We start from the raw sequence: 23,884 nt of genomic DNA, 5'->3' as shown, positions 1-23,884 counted from the left end.
GCTTTCCTGTGACATCTTTCAAGCAGGTCTGTGGAATTATCTTTCTGCCACGTGGGACCAAAAGCAAAAAACTGGCTTCTTAGTTAAGAAATTTCGATAAAATCTGTTTTTTGTGACCCTTATTTCTAGAGGTGAACATGCTTTTAGTTCTATCCCTATAAATCTATCAGAAGCATTTACTATTATATTTTCCGTCTTTGCTTAGGGCCCGGTGCACCTCCTCAGAATTTAACTGGTTATAACGCCAGTTCGACCAGCATTAGAGTTGCATGGAATGAGGTGCCGGAGGACAAACGGCACGGTGATATCAAATACTATACTATCATTTACAAGAACACGACAAATCTCACCCACGAGTTCGAACTAATTACAAAGAAAAAGTTTTACGAATTAGAGAATCTTACTAAGTACACATTTTACGACATCAAGGTTTCAGCTGCTACACGTGTAGGGAGTGGACCAGCAAGTAAACCCATCAAAGTCCGAACAGACGAAGACAGTAAGTGGAAATTCCTTTATTTCCTCAATCTAAACACAGAAAAAGAATTTTAAGAACAGTGCGTCCGCCCCCACCTTTTTTTATTTTTTTTTATACATTCATTCATTCATTCATTCATTCATTCATTCATTCATTCATTCATTCATTCACTCACTCACTCACTCACTCACTCACTCACTCACTCACTCACACTCACTCACTCACTCACTCACTCACTCACTCACTCACTCACTCACACTCACTCACTCACTCACTCACTCACTCACTCACTCTCTCACTCACTCACTCACTCACTCACTCACTCACTCACTCACTCACTCACTCACTCACTCACTCACTCACTCACTCACTCACTCACTCACTCACTCACTCACTCACTCACTCACTCACTCACTCACTCACTCACTCACTCACTCACTCACTCACTCACTCACTCACTCACTCACTCACTCACTCACTCACTCACTCACTCACTCACTCACTCACTCACTCACTCACTCACTCACTCACTCACTCACTCACTCACTCACTCACTCACTCACTCACTCACTCACTCACTCACTCACTCACTCACTCACTCACTCACTCACTCACTCACTCACTCACTCACTCACTCACTCACTCACTCACTCACTCACTCACTCACTCCCTCGCTCGCTCAGTCACTTCATCATGTCCTGCTGATCTTCTTTTAATCTCATGGTGAATATATGTATTATATATGCAACAGCTCAAAGAAGGGTAGGTCCACATGTGTACTTAATTTGAATTAATCATTCTTTATATTTCTTCTTCTTTGATTAGAGCCGACTGGAGTTCCTCAGAATTTACAAGGTGATGTTACCAGTTCGACCAGCATTAGAGTTGAATGGGATGAGGTTCCGAAAGACGAACAGCACGGTGTAATTATTCGGTATACTGTCATGTACAAAGGGTCAGTAGGGAGTAGTTACGAATCAAGGGAAGTCACGTCCAAATCTGTTGAGTTAACAGGACTTACCAAGTACACATACTACGACATCAAGGTTATAGCAGCTACAAGTAAAGGGGATGGACCAGAAAGTCCACTTATCCAAAGGCAAACAGACCAAGACAGTAAGTAACATAGGAGCCCAAAAGCCCAAAAAAAGACTAGTAACTACGATGTGTCAATTGGTCTGTCTGATTTGTGTGATCGATCTTTTGTTCATAGGTTATCAATTTTCTTTCCTTTTTTTGTTTTTGTTGTTTGTTTTTTGTTTTTTGTTTTATGTTTTTTTTTGTTTTTTTTTTTGTTTTTTTTGTCTTTTTTTTTCAAGGACTGCTGACCTAGACGGTGTATCCATAGTCAACCAATTTGTAGTTGGTTCCCTAATCTTAAGCTCTCTGCTATTATTTAGCCCTATCGTTTTGGTGGAAACTCAGAATTACATACTTAAGTGTGGGACACTGGACAAAAAAGGATAATCTGCCCTCACAGTTATTCTGCAATTCCTTCGAATTCTGTGAAATCACATGAAGTCCCTTTTTCTTCAAAAGTAAACTTCATCGACAATCTCAACGTTTGATGGAAACAAAGCGATGTTTTCCTTTTCTTTTTCGTGGCAGTGTGGATTTGCTCTTTTTGCCACTATTTTGATTTACTGTATGAAAATAACCCACAACTCTGGATATGTTTCAAAACTAGGAATAATAACCGGTGATTTAAAACTGTTATTTGTTGCAGAACCTGAGAAACCTCCCCAATCAGTCACCGTAACGACAATAGATAGCAGTAGAATCGAAGTGACGTGGAAGCCGGTTCCTAAAGATTTCCAGCATGGTATTATAACGGAGTACGTCATACTTTACAATTATTCCGGTGAAGGAAAAATATCAGAACACAAGGTATTAGGAAATGTTAGCGAATTGGTTGTTAGAGGACTCAAGCAATCTACTGAATACTCAATCCGAGTTCTGGCTGCAACCGTGAAGGGAAGGGGTCCAGCAAGTAGTCCTAAATCTGCTACAACCGAGGGTAAGGAAGCAATTTAAATGGTTTCAAGTGGTAATTTAGGTAAGCGTAAATCTGTCAGGTCACAATGATATAAAGCAATAAACTGAATTACACATTAAGAAGGAATAATCTAGTTAGTTAGTCAGTTGGTCTTTTAGCCATTCAAGACGGCTGTGAGGCAGCTATTTTCTTCAGAAATGAATAAAGAACGGCACTAGACAAGTGGATTACTTGTCTGATTTGTGCCTGGGATCATTTTTAAAAGTTGTGTACACCATTATTTGGGTTGATCACTTTTTTTTTTTTTTTTACGTTCGTGCTATTTTTATCAGATAATTTTGGAAGCAATAAAGGGATGGTTGAGGGTAGAATTTAATTTTCGCAATGACTATGCTTTAAAGTGGCAAAATCATTTAAGTGATATGAAATTACTTGCACGAGAGCCCCTCGCTTCATCTTAAATAGTGCAGAGATATGACTTGAATCAAAAAGGTGGCCGATTTAGGTATGAACATTAATTATGCGTGCACAATGGCCGATCAATGAAAGTGTAAATGTTAAATTGTACTTGGTGTTTGGAAAACAAAACAAAAAAAGGAAGAAAGGAAAAAGGTCATCTTCTTTTACCTTATTTTGTTTTTATTTTGTTTGCATCGTGATATTTACTTTTTGCCTGCCTCGGGGTCACCATGAAATTTCACTCAATAACAAAGCAAATTTATTGCCAGAAAAATTTGCTTTTTGTTAAATATTTCTCAGAAGAGATGCAAAGCCTCCAGCATCTGCTATAACGTAATACGTTTCTTTTCACCTTGTAATCACTTGTCTTCTATTTCACCATTTTAGATCCACCAAAGCCGCGAGAACCGGACGAAGGCGACGTTGGAAAAACGGAAGTGAACATACCGTTTGTACCGAAACAGGAATTGAGTGACGGTGCCCCAGTCACGTCAGTTTTCTCCTTTATTTATTTTTTTTGTTTTCTTTTTTTGTTTTTTTCCTGTTTAGTCTTCGTAGCCTAATCTCTGGAAGGGAAGTGAAGAGGGATGGTCGTAACCCAGGGTGGTTTCTGCCCTGGTGCTAATTTCCCTGGAGTTTTTTAGAACTTACTTTTTTCAGGAAAGTGAGGTGTCGGTTGATTCTTTCTTTGCCAAAGCCAATTCACTTAGGTTGTCTCCTTAAGAAACTCCTTACCTAGCTTTAAGAAGTTCCTCCTAAATAAAAATTGTGTTTTCTGAATTTTTCATTTTTAGTAAGTATCAAGTGATAGTCATGGAACTTACAGATGGACAAGATGAAGGGAAATCGTCAGATCCAAAATATGCTAAAGTCACCAGAAAATATGAAGATCGAGTGGCAGGGGAACCATACGTTACGGCTGAATTTGCAAACAATAACGAGAAGAGGACATCATTTCCTGTTGGAGACGGGAAGTATTACTCTACGGAAGGTGTTACTGACGCCAAAAGGAAGCGCAGAAAAGGTGAGTCAATCGACTTGACCACTCATAATCAATCTGATATGACATTTGAATTGATCATACACATGCGAAAAAAAATGAAAAAATTCAACCTCTCTGAATCACTTGAATTGCGTTACGGCTTCAATGCCTTGGGTATATGCAACTTACAGCGGAAGGGGTCTTCTTTGTAATTTAATTGATATCGTTTATGTTGGATTTTTAAAATTATAATAATTATTATTACTATCATAATTATTATTATTTTAACTAGCGTTAATACGGCACTGTGGTTAGCCTCAGCAAAGGGTTGCTTTAGGATATGTATTCAGAGAAAGTTTCAGACTAAATCATTGAATGATGTTTTAAGTGGTACAAAAAAAAAAAATTGGTCAGTGTCATAAAGAAGCTATCTCGACATTCACTTAGGGAATGAAAGCCCAGGCATATCGTCAAACTTTTGGCTTTACAGCTCATGGTTCAGAGGCCAGACTTAGCACAAAAAAACGTTGAGATTGCTTTAGTAAAAATTGCGATGATATATTTTTATTTATCTTTTTATTTTTTTACTCATTTATTTATTCACCCATTATGGGAGAAAATGTCGATCGGGTTATAGAGAAAATTTATGTCGATTTGTGATGAGATCCATTCATTGAAAGCACGGCCTTAGTATGTACTATGATACCGAGGTAGGACGCAACTATAACACTTGAATTCCGGAAGAAAGTGAAGAAGACCAAGTAATGCTCTTCGATAGTGCGCATGCGACAAATGTTATCGCGAACTCTTGAACACCGAGAAGTGACAAAGATGTAAATTATCCTTACAACATTACACATTGGTGAGAAAAGAGGTGATAACGATGAAAAAAATTGTCGCCTTGAAGATAAAACGGATCAGGTCCTAGAAATCTGAGCGATAAAGAAAGAAAAGAGGACGCGGCTTTACCTAATTTATGCAATTGGATTCTTATGGAATACGAAGTAAGCGTCATTAAAAATGAATGAATAATATTATGACATGAAACTTGAGCTCCTAAAGAGTGATTTAACCTCTCGAAAGTTACCTTCAAATGTTCAAAAAAATTGAAAAAAAACATTTGTGGAGTTAGTTGCCACTCTGAATTTGGCACAGCAACCTTGCCGCTTCCCTCTGCTTTCTCCCTCCTCCCGTTCTTTTTTTTTTCTTCTTTTTTTCCCATTTTTCCAAATAATTAGAGTCAGACAAGAGGTATTTTGACTCTTTTAACCAAGTTTGCTTGTTTTTCTTTTAGTCGTGGAAAAGTTTCTCAATGGCAAGCTCGACGATGGAGCTAAGTACGTTGCATTTCAGCGGTCGTTCGATAAAGAGGGTGATTATGAGAGTGAAGGATTCGTTGACTTTGAAACCAACAAGGACCACACAGTTACAATCGTGGTAGTGGTTGTTCTAATTGTTATCATTACTGCATGTATAGCAGTGGGAATTTTCGTCTATCGTCGACGACAAAGCAGCCCTCGCAATGGCGAGGAAGAGATGGCCCTAAGACCTCAAAAACGTGGAAGAACTCTATCAAAAAGAATCCTTGGTCGTGCATCAGGAGCCTTCGGTAAGAATTTCTAGAAAAATTTTCTTCCAAAAACTAAGTTGCCGCCCTTTTCGTTGCAGTGAAGTAAAAAAAAACCAAAGTTACCAAAACGGCTTATTGGGGGAAGGAAAATTATGGGGAGCCAAAGAGATTTCAGTGCAAAAATGTGGGCGACCATATAGCAAGTGGTTTTCTTCATCCGATTGGTTGAGAGAGTGGCAAGGGTTTGATCTCAGAGAGTAGTAAAGGAAAACCACTACAATACTGGATACCCAATTGATGATAGCTCAATTGAGAAAATGACAGTTGTTTCTTCAATCCACAGACAACCCCGCCCACAATCCTGGGGAAGCAGTGCCAGTGGAGGAATTTGAAGAACACGTGCGACGTTTGCACGCCAATGGCGATCTCTTGTTTTCTCAAGAGTATGGTGCTCTAAAGCCTCAAGCCGAATTCACTTGGAATGCGACTCTGGCTCAGGAAAACAGGCACAAGAACCGTTACAACAACGTAGTTGCATACGACCACAGCCGAGTCAAATTATCGCCCATACAAGGTGTACCAGGCTCTGATTACATCAACGCAAACTTTCTTGACGGCTATCAGAAAAAGAGGGCGTACATCGCTTCACAGGGACCTCTCCCAGAGACCGAAGATGACTTCTGGAGAATGATCTGGGAACAAGATTCAAAGATCATCGTTATGGTATGTGTTAATTATTTTATTACTCTGTTTACTAACCTTCCATATAATTTCTTAATCTGGCGGTGATGAATGGAAGATCAACTAATTTTAAAAATACGGCATAGCGTACAGTCACCAAAAGAAACCTTTGCAACCTATAAGAGTTTTTTTTTAATTTCTTTCTGAGAGAGCTCTACGTCCACTTGACGGTGGCCAGAAGAAAATGATCTTGAGCCACGTTATTGTTTTACAGCCTACTCATGGTCACATATGACTGTCACGCATTTTATACATCTTTAGATTTAGCCTATCTCTTTTGTCACGTATCAGGCGTAATTGCCATGGCAAACAAACGAAACCGAAGCTTGCGAAATTTGCTAATTGAAATTGCTTGGTTATACGCATTTTATCTTTAACGAACGATCAATTTTACGTTATCCGCTTTCTGCTGGTGTCATTTCCCGATTATAGATCTTCCTATTCTTGTCTTCTCTTATTTTTCTCTGGTCCACCCATTAACATTGCCTGTCCATCCCCTCCCAGGTGACGAATTTGGAAGAGCGAGGTCGTATAAAATGCCACCAATACTGGCCGTCGGAGGGTGGAAAGGCTTATGGTGACATTCAAGTAACGCTAATGCAGATAGTGGAGCTCAGCGATTTCACAATCCGTACTTTCACTCTAAAGAAAGCCAATAGCAGAAGTGAAAGAACTCTACATCAGTACCATTACACAGTATGGCCAGATCATGGTGTCCCTTCTTGTCCTACTTCACTTCTCACGTTTGTTAAGAAGGCGTCTGGTGCTAATCCAGCAGACGCAGGGCCCATGGTAAGTTTTCTTGAAGTCTGAGTGGTGTGTAGCTCAGCGTCAGAGAGGATAAGGGCAGGAAAGGGCCAGTAGCTGTTCTGAAAAATCATGAATGATCTCAGCCAATACCACTCTTTTGGACCCCATGTTACGGCTACCTTGATTTCAATTATGGCGCGTTGTGCACTCAATCACACGAGTGTACCTAGCGTTTTTCGGGAGGGAAGCATTGACTGCTCCCAGTTAACAGTCGTTCCTTATTTCAGGTTGTTCACTGCAGTGCTGGGGTTGGCAGAACTGGTACTTTCATCGTGGTGGATGCCATGTTACAAAGTATTGCTGCAGAGAAAACAGTAGATGTCTTTGGATACGTTATGACATTACGACGTGACAGAAATATCATGGTCCAGGTGGAGGAACAATATGTTTTTATTCACGAAGTTCTGTTGGAGGCCATTCATTCTGGATACACTGAGATACGAGCAAATGATCTTAGATCCCACATGAAGCTCCTAATGCAAGTCAGTCCTTCAACTGGTACGTCTTTCCTTCATCTTTTCTTTAAATTTGTTTGGCTTTTGCATTGTCAAAAAGGCTGAGAGTTCGTTACTGAGCAGTATTTTTGCTACCGTCATGCTTGGAAACTAAAAGATTCTTAAGTGTGGAGTTTCCAGTAAGATGACGTATGCTGCATCGTAACTTTAACAATAAGAACTATAACTGGCCTCGGCTTGTCTGATAGCTCCATGGTCAACGACTCATTTACTGGCACTAAACTCTCAGATGAAAAAAGGAAGCAATGATGAAAATTTCAACTAAACGTCGGTCCGGGGGAATGCAGAGGACCCAGCTTGCAATGTTCCCACAGTAACTGTTTCCAAGAGAATGCCGTTTCCTTTTGAAAAGGTTTACCTAATCAAGCGCCGTAAGAAGTAGTTGGGCCTGAAGACGTTTGTATTTGTAACCTGTACTAACAGATCTTTGACAGTTAGTTGAGTCTTAGCTGCCATACTTTCTTTCTTTCTGGTTTCCTTCGCTTCATTAGAAAACACTTAAGAATAATGAAATGACCCTACTCCCATACTGACCTCAGAGTATTCCCTACATTTCAGGCCAAACTGAAATGGATGAAGAGTTCATCCGTTTGGGTCGCGGTAATACTCCGCAAACCAAGTTCCAGGCTGCCAACATGGGCTACAACAAGACAAAGAATCGTTATGCAAACGTGTTAGCCTTTGATGATACTCGGGTCAAACTAAGTATGATCACTGGCATAGAAGGTTCCGACTACATCAATGCTAACTTCATTGATGGCTACATGACTCGAAGAGCATTCATTGCAACACAGGCTCCCATACCAGACACTATTCCGGACTTTTGGCGTATGATCTGGGAACAAGAGTCCTCCACCATAGTAATGCTCTCGAAAGAGACTGAAAGTGGCAAGGTAATCGCGGAACATATTAACAAATAAACTCTTAGACATATAAGAATTTTATTACATATTCATAGGAAGGTTAATACAAAAGAAAAACTGAATATATCAAAGACAGTTTGTCTTTTGGCTGTTTAGTCAATTTTTCTAAACTCATTCACAATTTCGTGTGGGACAGGTAGAAGTCAGAGTTGATAATCAGACCAACTTTCTTCGTTATTTTCTTTATGCATCTGTACTAATCCAAAATTATTTCCAATTTGTACTAAGCAACATTCCAAGACATAGAAATTCACTTCGTAAATCTTGTCGTTTTCGCCTCAGAAAATACAGCATCATGGCTTTCAATTGCTTTTTTCCATAAGTGGCTCCTGGTAGTTTAACCCTTTAAGGCCCAAGATCTCTCTAGTAATTCTCCTTACTGTCTGCCATACATTTCTTATGATGCTAATTCTGAGAATTTGGTACGGGATCAACTAGAAAATCCTCTAACTTACATATTTTTCGTAACTCTCATCACCTGTCTGATTGATATTGTATTGGTATTGTGAGGAGAAATTTTTTCTTGGTAACTCATGGGAGCTGTACCCGAGAAAAGAGCGGTAAAGCAAAACCAAGACAGCAGTAAGAATTCATATAGGGGGCGGTAAACTGCTGCTGACAGCTTTTATTTAAACCCTCGAAGGATACAGTTTCCTTTCCGTTTTCACTAAAACAAGGGCGTCACCACTTCGGAGGTCGAAGGCATGATTCATCTATGACTAGTTTTTTTCTTTGAATTTGTGTTCGTTTTCGTATCTTTTTTTTGGAGTAGAGTGCGAGAAACAACAGTCAGAGGTTTAAGGTTAGATTATTTCAACATTTACATGTGAAATCCTTTATCTTATTACAGGTCAAGGTACATCGTTACTGGCCTGCAAAACAGCCGGCGAATATCGGTACTCTGGTGGTGGAAATGACTAATGAGATGGTTTATGAGGATTACACAATGCGTGAAATAAAACTCACCAATACCAAGGTATCGTTACTGCTGCCAAACGGAATTAAATACATTTTAAGGGTTTTCGCAATGGAAAAATTTGAACGATAATATTAAAGTGAACGTCGCTTTAGGAGAACTTGTATGCTGCCTTAGAGGAGCAACGCTTGTTGATGAAGATCAATTCCTTAGTTAATGTGAGACTTTCTGCGATGAGACGACGAAGCAGAAAATAGCAAGGACAGAAAGCAGCGCAAATTCGCTTTGTGGGACATAAAGAGTGTTTGTGGAAACATTTGTCTCTCTTCGATCGCATTTTTTCTCCAGAAACAAGTTGCACGAAATTGAAGTTGTCTAAATCGTGGTGAGCGTTTGTTGCTGGAATTGAGGCAAAGCTTCTTTTGCGGGAAGCAATACATTCACAGTGGTTTGCAGAAATAACCTGTCTTGGCACCCTAAACCAAAGCGTGTTTCGAACTTTCTGAGTAAGATAGAAAATTTCCAAAGACTAATGAAATTTACCCAAGGTTTAAATTGATTCAATTTTCAAGTAAAAAGATCCGATGTACGGTTTGGAATTGGTAGGAGATTATTACACATATAAAGTAGGCGTTATTTACCTGTTTAACGAGTAAATTCTATCTTGAATACATCAGGAGAGTGCTTCGCGAGTTGTCCGTCAGTATCATTACACTGGTTGGCCTGATGTTGGGTCTCCAGAATCTGGTACAGGATTAATCGATCTCATTGGTCAGGTACAAAGGTGGCAGCAGAATTCAGGAAACACAACTATCACTGTACACTGCAGGTATTTAAAGACGTTAATACTTCTACAAATTGAACACAATTTGAAGGATAAGTATTTGATCTCTGTCATTTAAAGTATCCATGCAAAATGCCGCCTTTCCACGTTCTGAGCTTGCAGATGGTCACGTAATCGTTTCAGAAGTTTATAGACTGGCCATATTTAAAACTAACATCTCAATGATTTGACCGCACACACAACCACAACAAGTAGTTCACAATCAGCTATGGTTCTGTATTGCAAAACATGTTTATTTGGTCAAGAATGCCTTACTGCTAAACATCTTAGAATTCAAGCAGATACAAAGAGGTAAGAGAAGTGAGGGTTTATGAGGTTGCAACGACGTGGTGAGGTTTCCAAGCAAGATTGACTATTGTGGCCTTTTTTTTTTGTCGCTTTTTTTCTTTTCTTTTTTATCGCCAAAAGTCGGGTTCCTTTCCGGAATCTAAAAACGCAATCAATGACAAAAGCTCCTGTACGTCATTAAAAACTCTCTGACTTAAGCTTGGTTACATCGCTTTCTTTCATCAGCGCTGGAGTGGGTCGCACCGGAGTGTTCTGCGCCCTCAGTATTTTGATCGAGCGGTTAAAGAGTGAAGGTGTGGTGGACGTCTTCCAGACTGTGAAGCAGCTGAGAGCTCAGAGGCCCGCTATGGTTCAGACAAAGGTGAGTACGTCTATCGTTGTAAAGAAGTTTACTTTTTATGAAGCAATCTCACTCCGGTAAGTTTATCGAAATTCACCGGCTGGGGGGTTGGACATTGGCCCTTTTTGGCAGCTGTTTTCAATAGAAATTGAGGGCCGATACCGTTGGTCGAAAATAACTGGCCAGATACTTAAATAAGAACTAAATGGACTGGTTTGGAAAGTGTTCTAAAGTAATTGATACAAGTTAAAGCAGACTGATCTGACTGTAGTGTTTTTTTGTCTTTTGTTTTTTCTTTGTAATGGACTGAACCCTTCGTGAATGTACTGAACTGGCCGACTTGCTCTGAACAACTGTAAGCACCCTGTGTCTTGTGTAGACCTTTTACTAGTCCTATGAAAAACTGCTTCTACTTCTTGAAAATTTAAGGGGAACTGCGTGCTTAGTTTTATAGAGTAGCTTGTGGTAAGGTGGTACACGTCATTAGGTCTGCCTGTGGCAAACATTTTGGCTAAGAGATTACCTACTATCCTTTGAGTTTATAAGTAGAAGGAATTTAATTTTGTGATTTTCGCTCACGTAGTAGGAAAAAAGAAAGAATATTTCCAAGACATTCATGAGAATGTTTGGTATACAACTACAGTTTCGAGTTAGTGGGAATTATAATGGTATCTTGTTGACAACTGTCAGGTTGAAATAGTGAGCTATCAATGCCTTTCCTTGCACTTAAGGATCGGGGGAACAGGTTATCAATAAATTTCTTGATCGATTTTTTCACTTTCAGGATCAATACGAGTTCATTTACTCTGCTCTCAGTGAGTATTTGGACTCCTTTGATGCCTACAGTAATTTCGAGTAGCTGACATGGTTGAAGAGAATCAACCTCAAGGAAATAATTACAACTGACCATCAAGGTGGAAAGAGGAAAGGGCAAGAACAATTTTCTATTTTTGTATTAAGCAAATTAGTAATTTTCTTCAAAAAGATTCCAGTTGGCCTTCACCGGTTGTAAACATGAATTAACTGACTGAAAACGAATACTTAAAGTAACTGGTAGTTTTGTAAACGTCACGTGCTCCTCTAAGATAAAAGAAAATGAACGCTTTCCCTTTTCAGAATAAAAACTTGTCGACATCGTTGTAGGAATTAGAAACCATTAATAGCTTTGTGGTTATGATACAGATGTGTCGTCAAAATAATAACATTCACTTAAGACGTGCCATAGATTTTTTTGTTTCTAGCATTATGAAAATTTCAAGAATGTTTTTTAATAAATGAAATAGATAAATTTATGCGAACTTCGCAAATTATAGGTGAAAAATTGTTTAGCTTTTAGAGAAGTATTTATTAGCGCGAATCAATTACAAAAAAGTGTGTTCTCTCATAAAAGGAATATAACTTTTCACTAAGCCATTAACGTTCTTAATGCAGTCAGTTAATATCCATGCTGTTCTCTGAGAAATTACTGGGAATTTTTTTCAATATCTTTATATAGGTGGCTTAATAGTTCAGCAATTTTGTAACGAGCGTGTGTAGATAGACTTTTGAAATTCTTGTTAAAAGAAATATAATCAATTGATTAGTTAGCTCAGATAATTTGACACACTGTGAACCAAGCCCTGAAAAAACGTGGTAGAGAAATATTTCTACTATTTAAAATTTCTTGGCATGGTTTGCAGTAATCAGAATAAACAGAAACAGACATGCTATTCTTTTTTTTATGAACAACTTGACCAGGGCTCAATAGAAACAAGTATAAAAATTAATGTTAAAATAGGGAAAAGTTCTTTAGTGTGGTAAAAAGCAGAGAACTTTGGTCAACTTAGTCTGACGTAATTTTTTTATTTTATATTTATATTTTTGTAATTTAAACAAGACTTTTTCTTAAATGGTATGATAATAGGCTGTACTTGTGATTTTTTTTAATGTTGCAGAATTTAAAAAGCAGCTTCTGTTGCCAAGGTCACCTCTGCAAAATTGAGCAATCCAATTGAAGGAAAAGGGCAAATAATTTTGATTTAAAAGTTTGTCGTCTTTGCCAGTTAAGTGAATTTCGGTGAAATATTTTTTTATTCGTCTCCAGGTGGTGATTAGTCAGTTTGATTCAGGTGACCCTAGTAATAATAAAATAACCAATGATATTACAAAAAGTTATAATTGAATTAAGTGATTTGCTAGATAGGAGCAGGATTCGACACCCTGTTAACAATACAAGATATGCTTACAGCAATTATAATATTATATGCTCAAATGTGATTTTAATCGCAGGGTCGCTGACCAAATTTGACAAATATATATATACCTTGTTTTATAAATGAGCTTCTTTTTTTGACTTGAAGTTTAAAGGGATGTAATAGCCCCGTCCCCCCACTCCCTCTCCGTAAAATAACAAGGGAAAGTTGTTCACATTAGTTTAAACAATCTTTTGAAGTTTCTTAAACAGTAGTTTGTCCTTGAGGGGCTTGGGTAGAGGTAAGTATTCCGCCTTGTTTTTCAAAGTCGTTCCTAGTTCCTTGCGCACAACCAGTAGACACAAATGTTCAAGTCTTGGAGGAATGGTCTCCGCTTGCTTGAGAAACTCATGAACCTCCGCACATCGTGCAACATGGATAGCGGTAACTTTACCACGGTTCTGATTTCTTACGCTTGCTCCAGCTGCGCATAGGAGGGCAGCGCATTCTTTATTTTCACAGTACATAGCGACATAATGAAGCGGTGTTATACCATCGTTGTCCCTTACATTTGCATCGGAACCAAACTTGAGTAAAAGGGCCAGGGTGATGTAGTGAACCTTAGAAACAAGAGACAAAATCTCTTACTCTTTTCATTGGCCTGCGAAAGCACATACAATAAACACGTGACTTTTCACAATTGAAAAACATATACTTATATTGCCTTGGGCCTGTCCTGTGATAGACCACAGAGGACGTCAAAACATAAGAGCATCAGTACACACTCGGCTGCAGCCCGTGTGCCACTCGCACTTCGTTTGTCACGTTCTTACAACGTTTTGACGTCTCCTGCGGTCTTTTCCTGTGCAGAACCAAGACAACACGAAATCAATTTGTTTTATAGAATAAAACTGAACACAATGCGGTTAATGGTTTTGTCATCTGAACCAATCAAAATCCGTCTATGATTCAGGTTACTTTACAAGCTGAGCAGATAATGAGAATTCGACGTTGCGTGAGAACCAGGTGTATGACTAAGCACCTAGAAGTGATTCACTAAATGAATTTCGGCAAAATAAATGTTTGGAAGCTTACAGAGTTGGTCAGGCTTTCATTATATCGTACCTCACCTTCATTCTTTCCCGAATTCGGATGCCAGATCGAGCCGCCATCTGTAATGGTGTTTCTTGGGTGGCGCTCCGCGCGTGAACATTGGCGCCGTGCTCACAAAGGACAGAAACTAATTCAGGGTAACCATATGAGGCAGCCAGGTGAAGCGGAGTGTACTGAGAATACTGGGCAGGGTCCACATTACATCCTGAATCAAGCAACAACTTAGCGCAGTATGTGTTTGCTCCTTGAACGGCGTAATGCAGAGCAGTGTAACCATAGTTGTCTTTCTGATCAAGGATTTTTTTGTCTTTTGAGCAATTTCTGCATAAAACATCAAGACTGTTGTAAACGTCATGAGAAGCAGTTATGTGCAGAGCTGTCCTGCCATACATGTCAACACTGGATAGAACTGTGTCACCTGCAGATAACAATTTTCGAAGTAATTCTTGTTTTCCCAACAGCGCAGCATAATGAAATTCAGGCAAGCCTTGGAAATGATTTTGAAGTTCTCGAGGTTGGTTCATGTTCACTTTGTTAAAACTTCTAAAGAGGATCCTTAATTCTAAACGATCTCAAGATGCATTCAACAGCAAGAAGAAGACTTTGCCATTTTAACTGCTTCGTCTGAAAGAGCCCACGTGATTTTTGCTGACGGATAAATTTAAACATTTGACTTTTTCGAGCACGAGCGCGCGCGCGGCACGGAGAGACGATCTTCAGGTGCGCGCGCAATATGACAGCCTCTCCATGGCGCGTTTCACTTAAATATCAATAAGGTTCATACAGCCTGCCTAAGCAGAACTCAACGAGATTCAAACAACGACTCGACGAGGACTCAAAGGGGGCTCAACAAAAACGCTACAACATGATATATTTATTATTTTCAACTGAGAGCGACGTTGCACTAAGCCTCGTTCTCGCGCTGAAATTTCGGCACCAGATCACTGAATCGCGAGACCTCGGAAGTGGCCTATTCCTTAGAGATAACTCATCTTGGAGGCTTTGATGTGTTCCATGTTGACTTCTCATGTTCTTCTGTTAGTAACTTGCTAAAATGTTTTGACATGTTACAACTCCAAAGTCTAAAAGGGCACAATCAAACATCGCGTGTAAACTGTAAAATTTTCTTCCTTCTCAGAATGTTAGCTAATAAGTTGACTTTTTTTACAGGTAGTTATCCTGGCGCTTTACGTGCCCTACCTGCGCAGTACGTCATCTTTACATGTAATTACATATCCTTAGTTAAAAACTTTCCAGCGAAACGAATCGGAAAAAAAGTTTTTAAGTCATAAATTGTTGCCTGAAATAAGAAAATGCGATTAGCAGCGTGCCTTAAACTTTCCATTCTGATTAAAAAATTTGCATTTTCTGGGCGAACAGGCTGGAAGGCGAAATTAATTTTCGTAAAAATCTTGCTCATCGCGAAAGAGAAATTGAGACACTGCATTGGACTTGATCACAAGGAATCCTTAAGCAAGTTTCATAAAAATGGGAAATATATATTGTTGATTAATTGATTTTTTGGGTAGGTTTATCTATTTATTTTTTGTCCTTTTTACAAACGTGAAATATGTGTAATATATCACTGTACCGTCATCACTTGACTGCTTTATCAGTAATGAAAGACGAAACAAAACAAAAATAGGTGCAACTGAGAATTAGGAATGTCAGCAGCTATGCAAAGATAACAACAGCAACAAAAAACAATTTTAAAACGTTAACATTATAAGGTGTTGTATACTATAAAAATCATACCCATTTTAACGTGGATATATTTTGGAGTGTTAGAAATTGAAAGTTTTCAAAGCGAAAAGTAATGACGACATTTTCGTTTTTGTCTTTTTTTCGTTATTTATTCCACATCGGTTTTATTCAGTAAATACAGAGTCCGTAAATAATCCTTATTATCAAAAGGATTGGCAAATCAAGGCGATGCGATTCCAGGTCAAAAGCTGCAGCTCGTTTTTTTTTTTTTTTCGGAATTTGTAGGTAGCGCGAGTGTGTTTGATGCATAAAAGAGATCGAAGAAAGAATCCTAAGGAAACTGAGTTCCATGAACTCTGTGATTCTACGCTTGAGTTTTCTTCATTTTATGAAGAAAGCGTGCCCTTGGTTCACGGGATTTTTACACGTCTCATGGGAATATGCACGACAAACAGATCACAGACAAACATTTGTACGATCCGCAACTTAAAAAAAAAGAAAGGGCTGTGACCACTCGACTGAGAGTGACCTTGCCTAAATTTGCAATCTCTCTTGGTTATGCTAATTTACGAACACATCAAAACCATTATCGATCGGGTTAAACAAAAATGAATTTACTACAAAGGCGATAACGGATATTTGAAAATTGATATTGCCTGGATCAAATAAGCTGAAAACATTGTAAAAGTGATCGATCGCTTTGCTGGTCAAACTGTATTTCTGATGATTTATCCCTAAACTTGATGTCCTTTTTCCTATCACTAATACAGATTCTTATACTCATAATTTACTGATTTGGAAGCCCTGAAAGCAGTAACGACGTCGAGTGCCTTACCTCTGCAGTTTTCCGATGGTAAGAGATTTCTAGTGGGATTTAATGAGTACATCCTTTTAATTTATTACCGTCTCTCAGAAAAACCAAATTACAATAGCTTCTAAACAGCAGGAAAAGCCAGAAGCAATTCAAGTTCTCTCACTATCATCCATTACCATTCAGTAGTTACCGCCATCGCAAGTCAATCTCTTCAATTTCTTGCGCTAAAAAGAGGAAAACACAGCGATCACCACGGATGTTTGCTAACACGAGGGAGGGTATTTGTGAAGGTTTATTTTTTTGTTTATTCCCCCTCAGTCATTGTTATTCTGTTCAGGGGAACCGCAGTTTATCTGGGACTTAGAAAACATGATACAATTGCTCTTGACTTTGTAGTTGCTATCACAACTGTCGCTGTCCCATTAACTTTTTTTTCTGGCCATCTTAGTGCTCATGAAAATCCGAAGATGTGCGAAGAATTTGAAATTATTAGATATTCTCTTGTCAGGATGTCTCGCATGAATGGGTAATCGCGAACGACTATTTCATAGCAGAAACTTTAGAACCCAAACTTTAAACTTCTTGAAACCAAAAATAGGTCCTTAAAAATATAATCACAGACTTTCCATACTACACGGTGGTAAACTTGCTGTTTAAAAATGACTCGGTCTTTCGCAGTAGTTCACACAAGGTTTTAAAATTACAATCTTTTACGTTATAGATGACTGAAAATACGCTTACTTGGCAATCCTTTGGTCGGATATCTTCATTCATGACCTAATATCGCAAATTGAACACTTCTGTTATTGAAACTTCTCGGCTAATTTTGTGCGACAGTATTACAAAATGATTTGGGCAAACTTTTGTTGACAGCTGTATATCATGGGCAAAATCGATATCATGAAGGGCGTATCGGAGAGTTTTACAGTTCTACAGGGAATAAAAATTCACGAAAAAGGAAATTGGAAAATTTCTGAATTTTTATTCTTGTGTGAATAAAGTATTGTATTCCTGTGGCAATCCTTTGGTCGGATATCTTCATTCATGACCTAATATCGCAAATCGAACACTTCTGTTATTGAAACTTCTCGGCTAACTTTGTGCGACAGTATTACAAAATGATTTGGGCAAACTTTTGTTGACAGCTGTATATCATGGGCAAAATCGGCATCATGAAGGGCGTCGGAAACTTTTACAGTTCTACAGGGAACAAAAATTCACGAAAAAGGAAATTGGAAAATTTCTGAATTTTTATTCTTGTGTGAAGTGCGGCTAAGAGAGCATCCTCTCTTGGAACACTGAAATTGTCATAAAAAGAATTGATCGCTTCCTTTCAAACCTTATTTCTGATGATTTTCCCATCTCTAATCGAGATTTTAAAGCTTTTCATTCACTTATTGCAAGTGGTTTCCGAATTTTTGAAAGCCTTGACGGCTCTAGAGGGACATCGAGGGTTCCCATATGGATTTTTCCGAAAAGAAAAGATTTAATTCTTTACAATAGTACCTAAACAGCTGCAAAAGACTAAAGTGAGGGAGGTTCTGTCATTTTCACCGATTAACATTAAGTTTTTCCGCAAACGCATGGTATTTTTTCAACAAAGATTTAAGCTGACTCGGCCAAGTGCGGTGTCAGGTGTCATTATCAGTTGAGTTGTGTTCATTCCGTATAAATTATGGGATTGATTCCCTCTAATAGAAAAATACAAGTCGTAATAGCCAACTTTTATAGAAAAGTATTTCCCAGCAAAAAGGCAACCCAGCTTTTTTAATTTTTGTTTTATTTTTTTTATCTATAATTATTCTTTTCATGGCTGGTTGCATTTTATCTCGCCATACATTTCTTGAAGGATGTGTAAGGAAATAATATCATACTAAACTGGGCATTTGAAACGTAGAGTCCAACGTAGAGTCCAAAATGGGTTGTGGGTATGTTTATTGACAGAGTTATGATCATATTTTTACTGCTTCTTTAAAATCTACAAAGTTATGAAAGAAAACGCGTTAAATTTAAACTTTCATGTCAAAGATATATTTTTTCATTCCAACTGCACATTTTTAATTGTAAGCGATTAATAAAGTTTCTCTGTAAAATCACATAAGAATCTGAGACTAGAAAATTCTCATATTGAGAGAGCAAACTTTCATAGCCTATTCTTTTTTTTTCCTCTGAAGTTTCCAAGAAAAGCATAGCTAAAAAAATATTCAATAACAACCAGGAGGAAAGATAACTTAAGTTGGTGGTGATTGTCTGGGTCAGTTGTTCATAAATCACTTGATTTATGAACACTCTGATTTACCTGAATAGCACATCAGTTAAAGTTTCTGAAAGGTATTTATAATGTTTTGCCTTGATGGCGTACACTGAAATTCTCTTGAAAAGATCGGTCGCTTTGACCTCAAAGTTTGTATCTGATATTTCATTGTTAAATTCGAGCACCTTTTTCCTACACTAATAGAGGAGTTGAAGCTAACAATGAATCCGATAGCCTTAACTGCTATGAGGATCTCAATGGGGTTAACTATTAGCCGTAACTGCCAAAAATTTAGCTGTTAGGCGTAAAAGTTGACAAATTTTAACCGTTAGTTGTAAAAAAAATTTTCTGGTGAAAACAATGCAAAGGTGGTAACTATTAGCCGTAAATTGGCCAAAAAATTTTACCCGTTAGCCGTAACTTACCACACTGGATGTCACTTCGCATGGAGGTGAGAATCTGTGAACTTTCGTTCGTTAACTCCTTCAGATATTAGTGTGAGTATATGTGAAAATTATTTTGTAAAATCCTTTAAATGTTGAATCCTTTATGGGATCCGCTTTTTATCTAAGACACAAAAACGAAATTTCCTTTGAGATGGAAATCGCTATCACTGACAGCAATCACTGGTGAACTTGTAATCAGTTAGAAGGGATTGTAACAATCAAGAAAACGAGAGAGGCATGGACGAGTTCTAATAGTCTGATCTGCTTTTGACAACAGCGAGTGAGACAGACATTAGAATTTCCAATATTTAACCCGTTTTGAGGCGCATTTAGACTTCGCCATTATTTTGCATATATCGGTTGATAAAAATAAATAAATAAATAAATAAAATAACAAATAATAATAATAATAATAGCAATAATGACGATAATAATAATAAGATACAAATGCGCTCTTAGACCCAATCAATGCAATCTCAGGACTGTCAACAGAGTTATATATTTAGCACGTAAAGAATGATAAAAGCTGTTGTTTTAATTATTTATTTCTTTTATGGAGTTCAGGCGTGAATGTAGCCATAGCTAGATTTATGTAATACAGGACAGAAGTTCTAAGAAGAGTTTGTGGCCAAACATCATAACTACGCTCTCAGAAGACTTTAAAGACTTATTTAAATTGAATCCAATCTTTTGGCAAAACCACAGGAGTTGAAAGGAGTCTCATTACTTAAAGATAGATAACGAAATATCATAAAATTAAATGCTGAAGAAGAGTTTGTTAGATTTTTAGTTTCCTTTAAATGAAATTTTTTAAGCAATGCAATGAGCTTTCTCTTGGGGTGTATTGCCTAAAAAAAAGCTGTTTATTTTTCATCGTTAAAATAATTGAATTACCCCAGCAATATTAAACACCACCATACACTAAAACGCTTAACACGATATAATGTGAATATATGTCATTTTAATGATATATTAGTCATCTTGGTAAATTTTCGTCCCCTACATAAGTAACGTAAATAAAAGCATAGCCTAAAGTTTATCTTATTAAAGGCAGCCTACTTACTTATTCCGAAAGGGGTTGAGCTGAAGTTTGTCAAAGCATTAGGAAACGAGGCTGGCCATACGAAAATTGACTTGAGTATTTCAACGAGCTTCGACTCAAATTTTCTGAACGACTCTATTTACTTAACTCGTTCACAGCAAAGAAGGTCAAAGAACCAGCAGAACAAGAATACGAACAGAGAGTGGACTATATTTGAGCGCCAGATCCCTCTTGTGTAATCAAAGGGTCCCCTATACTTTTTACGTGAAGTGTGGTTGGGCGATTTTTTTTTCTTAGTGAATCGTGATTTACGATGACAAAATATTTGCATGTCCACGTGAACGAATTTTTGTAATTAAACGTTGCCCGTGCTACCTTATCATAGGTGGGCTGTTTTTTGTTTTGTTTTATTCCTCTAGGTTAAGCATCATTATTGCGAAACGCTATTCTGCCAAGCGTAACCCAACAAGATGACGAACACGTCTCAATCAACTTCGAATGATCCTTTTGGTGACTACTGGGCTGAAACTGCTCTCATTGAAGTGACTGTGGCTATTCTCATTTCCCTTTCAGCCACGTTCGGTAACTCACTTGTTGTGTATGTTATTAACAAGGTATCCAGGCTTCGTAATGACACCAACTTGTTCATACTTAATCTGGCATTGACTGACATCGCCATGGGGACGATATATATGCCATTCCAGATTGCCAACCTGTACACAGGAGTTTGGAATTTCAGCCAAGTGTGGTGTCAGATGACTGGATCAATTTTCTTCATTTTGTCTTACGCCTCCATATTCACGATGGGATTGATAGCTTTTAATCGTTACATAAGGATTAGAAAACGGACCCTTTACAAAAAATTATTCCCCAGCAAAAGAGCAGCTCGAATGTATTGTGCTCTCATTTGGCTTTTTTCCATCCTTCTCGCTATACCTCTTTTAACTGGTTGGGTAAGGTCTTCATATGACGAGAAACTTAATCATTGTAAGCTAAGGTCATATGCATACCCAACATTTATTGGGGCTGTGTTTACTAACGGAGTTATGATCGCAATATTTTACTGCTACTACAAAATCTATAAAGCTGTGAAAGAAAGCACGGACAATTTGAACGCACATGCTGAGGGGAATGGAGTCCACTCTTCAAAAGATTCTCGCCGTTCCAACATTCCTGACGTAAAAGTTTTAAAAGCATGCTTCACCGTAGCTTGTTTCTTCGTGATAACATGGTGCCCAGTCCTTATTGTCGCGGGCACCGGCATTTTAAGGTTTGCTATTGGACAAAAGTTCTATAGAGCAAGCATTTTCTTGATGTTCTCCGGTAGTGTGGTAAATCCATTTATCTATGGGTTTATGAATCCGCAATTCAAACAGGCCTTTAAAAGAACATTCAGTTGTGGTTGCTATGGTAACGAAAATACAGATCAGAGTCACTCAAGGAATAGAGTAAGATAATAGCATCTTAAGCTTGTAGAATCACAATGAGCAGCATACATGACAATAGTCATATGAAAACAATAGTTACGCGGTGGTGATAATATTTATCAGCAGTCTAAATGATAAGAAACATATACATATTTATCCTTATATCGTCTATTGTAACTGTGCCTGGTCGTCCACATACGTATCTAACTTAAATAGAATTTTATGAAATTTAAAAAACGATCTCTGGCTAAAATTGTTAAAAATACGAGCTTTCGGCTGTTTGTACTACAGCCTTCAACGGGTAAAATGATAAAAAGGTAAAAAAAATACTAGGTATGAAGTACAAAGTAAAAATTAAAAATGCTGATAACTAAGAATGTTTGTAAGAAACACAAGAAAGAAAGAACACCTCAGAAATGTGAAAACCGCGGCAAAAGGCTCAAGAATTGCCAATCACGTCTGGGCCAATAGTCACGCAATAGACTTTGATAATGCATCTATTATTGACAAAGGCGGTTTCAGAACAAGAAAAATACTAGAAGCGTGGCATTCCAAGTTAACTCCCAATGCGGACAACAATTCTTGTCCTTTGCCCGGACAATACAACATTCTTTTTAACAAACATTCTTAGTTATCAGCATTTTTGATTTTTACTTTGTACTTCATACCTAGTATTTTTTTTACCTTTTTATCATTTTACCCGTTGAAGGCTGTAGTGCAAACAGTAGAAAGCTCGTATTCTTAAAAATTTTAGCCAGAGATCGTTTTTTAAATTTCATAAGATGTTTTATCCTGGCTGCGGCCCCTCTATCTTTTCACATAAATAGAATTTATTACTTGCAAAAGCGAGCTGTGCGGGCTATCACCAACTAAAACTATCGAGCCTATTCCGTTCCTTTATTCTCCAAACTAGGAATTTTAGATATTTTCCAAGTCAATACGTTTGAAATCGCCAAATTCATGTTTTATTATTAAAAATAACTTATTGCCTCCATTGCTTCTCAATCTTTTTGTAACGAATAGCCAAATTCACAACTATGGTACCAGAACAGCCAGTAATTATCGAACGCATTTGTGCCTTACAAATCTCAAGCAATTTACAATTCTTAACCAAGGTCCTAAAATTTGGAACTCTCTTCCTGTTTCAGTCACTCGTTCGTCAAACCTTCTTAGTTTTAAACCAAAAATGCAAGAGTTTTTACTTAAATAATCCTTGAATTGGCCTACCCGCACATTCGCAGCACTTTTTCTTTACTTTATTTATTAATGTAAGCGAGGTGGCTCTCCCATAAGCCCGGTGGCTTCCTGGGTCTCCTCGCCTTCCAGCTATAACCGCTGTAAATAAATTTTTTTGTACTGTGTAAATAAGGCAAATAAAAATATGATGATGATGATGATACAGGTGCTGGGTTCTAAACTGTTATGATTACAACATATTGAGGCTTCAAGCCTTCCTCAGCGGTCTTCTTACCACTTAAAGTAAATAGCGTAGTTTGTAAAGAGTTTCATTGGCATTTGAGGAAAAAAATGGCAGCTATGTTCTTCAAATTGTGGTAATGCAGAAATTTCAATTTCTGTATTATTTTTGTTTGATTGTTTGGTTGTGATTTTACGATGAGTGAAACTTTAGCTGAAAACTAATTTTTCGTGGTTTTTCTTTTCAATATCAGGGCGAAAAAAAGTAATTGATTTTCGTTTTAATTTGAAATTCAAACGAATAATAATCTTCCCACCCCCCATAGATACTGCACATATATTGCACCAAAGATCCCGACAGCAAGTATTTACTTGATGTTCTTTATCCATGGCTTTATGGATCCGCGATTAAAACGGGCCTTTAAAAGAGCACTCCGCTGCTATCGTTTTGGCAACGAAAATACAGATCATAATTGCATAAGAAATAGAATAGAAACAGGGCTTCCAGGAGATACAGAAATGAAAGTATGGACAGCAACAATCACGAAAAAAAAGCAACAATATCCTGGCAGGAAACTTATCAAAAGGTCTGAATGCCAAAGAAACATAATCAGTGGTGTTCTCAGCAGTGCTGG

General features: G+C 37.9%; 3 protein-coding genes across 4 annotated transcripts in view; 2 read left to right on the top strand and 1 right to left on the bottom strand.

Moving 5' to 3' along the window:
* LOC131791618 (receptor-type tyrosine-protein phosphatase delta-like) overlaps window positions 1-13,170 on the top strand; it is a 36,132-nt gene extending 22,962 nt beyond the window's left edge. For both annotated transcript variants that reach the window (XM_066159684.1, XM_066159685.1), the window contains 14 exons: window positions 206-499; window positions 1,304-1,594; window positions 2,205-2,495; window positions 3,321-3,423; window positions 3,728-3,957; window positions 5,210-5,524; window positions 5,829-6,208; window positions 6,731-7,018; window positions 7,264-7,534; window positions 8,110-8,444; window positions 9,325-9,450; window positions 10,068-10,219; window positions 10,748-10,883; window positions 11,647-13,170. In XM_066159684.1, coding sequence (XP_066015781.1) covers window positions 206-499; window positions 1,304-1,594; window positions 2,205-2,495; window positions 3,321-3,423; window positions 3,728-3,957; window positions 5,210-5,524; window positions 5,829-6,208; window positions 6,731-7,018; window positions 7,264-7,534; window positions 8,110-8,444; window positions 9,325-9,450; window positions 10,068-10,219; window positions 10,748-10,883; window positions 11,647-11,721 — 3,287 coding nt within the window. In that variant the 3' untranslated portion in view covers window positions 11,722-13,170. The remainder of the gene's footprint in view (window positions 1-205; window positions 500-1,303; window positions 1,595-2,204; window positions 2,496-3,320; window positions 3,424-3,727; window positions 3,958-5,209; window positions 5,525-5,828; window positions 6,209-6,730; window positions 7,019-7,263; window positions 7,535-8,109; window positions 8,445-9,324; window positions 9,451-10,067; window positions 10,220-10,747; window positions 10,884-11,646) is intronic.
* Window positions 13,171-13,275: 105 nt separating this feature from the next.
* On the bottom strand, window positions 13,276-14,670 carry LOC136277116 (26S proteasome non-ATPase regulatory subunit 10-like). The gene is made up of 2 exons (XM_066158798.1): window positions 14,164-14,670; window positions 13,276-13,653 (listed from the first exon to the last, which is right to left on the bottom strand). Exons 1-2 carry the CDS (start codon window positions 14,668-14,670, stop codon window positions 13,276-13,278), a joined length of 885 nt encoding a protein of 294 aa, XP_066014895.1.
* Window positions 14,671-20,876: 6,206 nt separating this feature from the next.
* Window positions 20,877-21,863, top strand: LOC131769536 (beta-2 adrenergic receptor-like). The gene has a single exon (XM_059085255.2). It carries the CDS (start codon window positions 20,877-20,879, stop codon window positions 21,861-21,863), a length of 987 nt encoding a protein of 328 aa, XP_058941238.2.
* Window positions 21,864-23,884: the final 2,021 nt, after the last annotated feature.

Source organism: Pocillopora verrucosa, chromosome 12 (assembly GCF_036669915.1).
Source record: "Pocillopora verrucosa isolate sample1 chromosome 12, ASM3666991v2, whole genome shotgun sequence".
In the NCBI taxonomy this organism is placed as follows: Eukaryota; Metazoa; Cnidaria; class Anthozoa; order Scleractinia; family Pocilloporidae; genus Pocillopora; species Pocillopora verrucosa.
The sequence above is the reverse complement of the archived record's forward strand: the minus strand, read 5'-3'. Positions and strand labels throughout refer to the sequence as shown.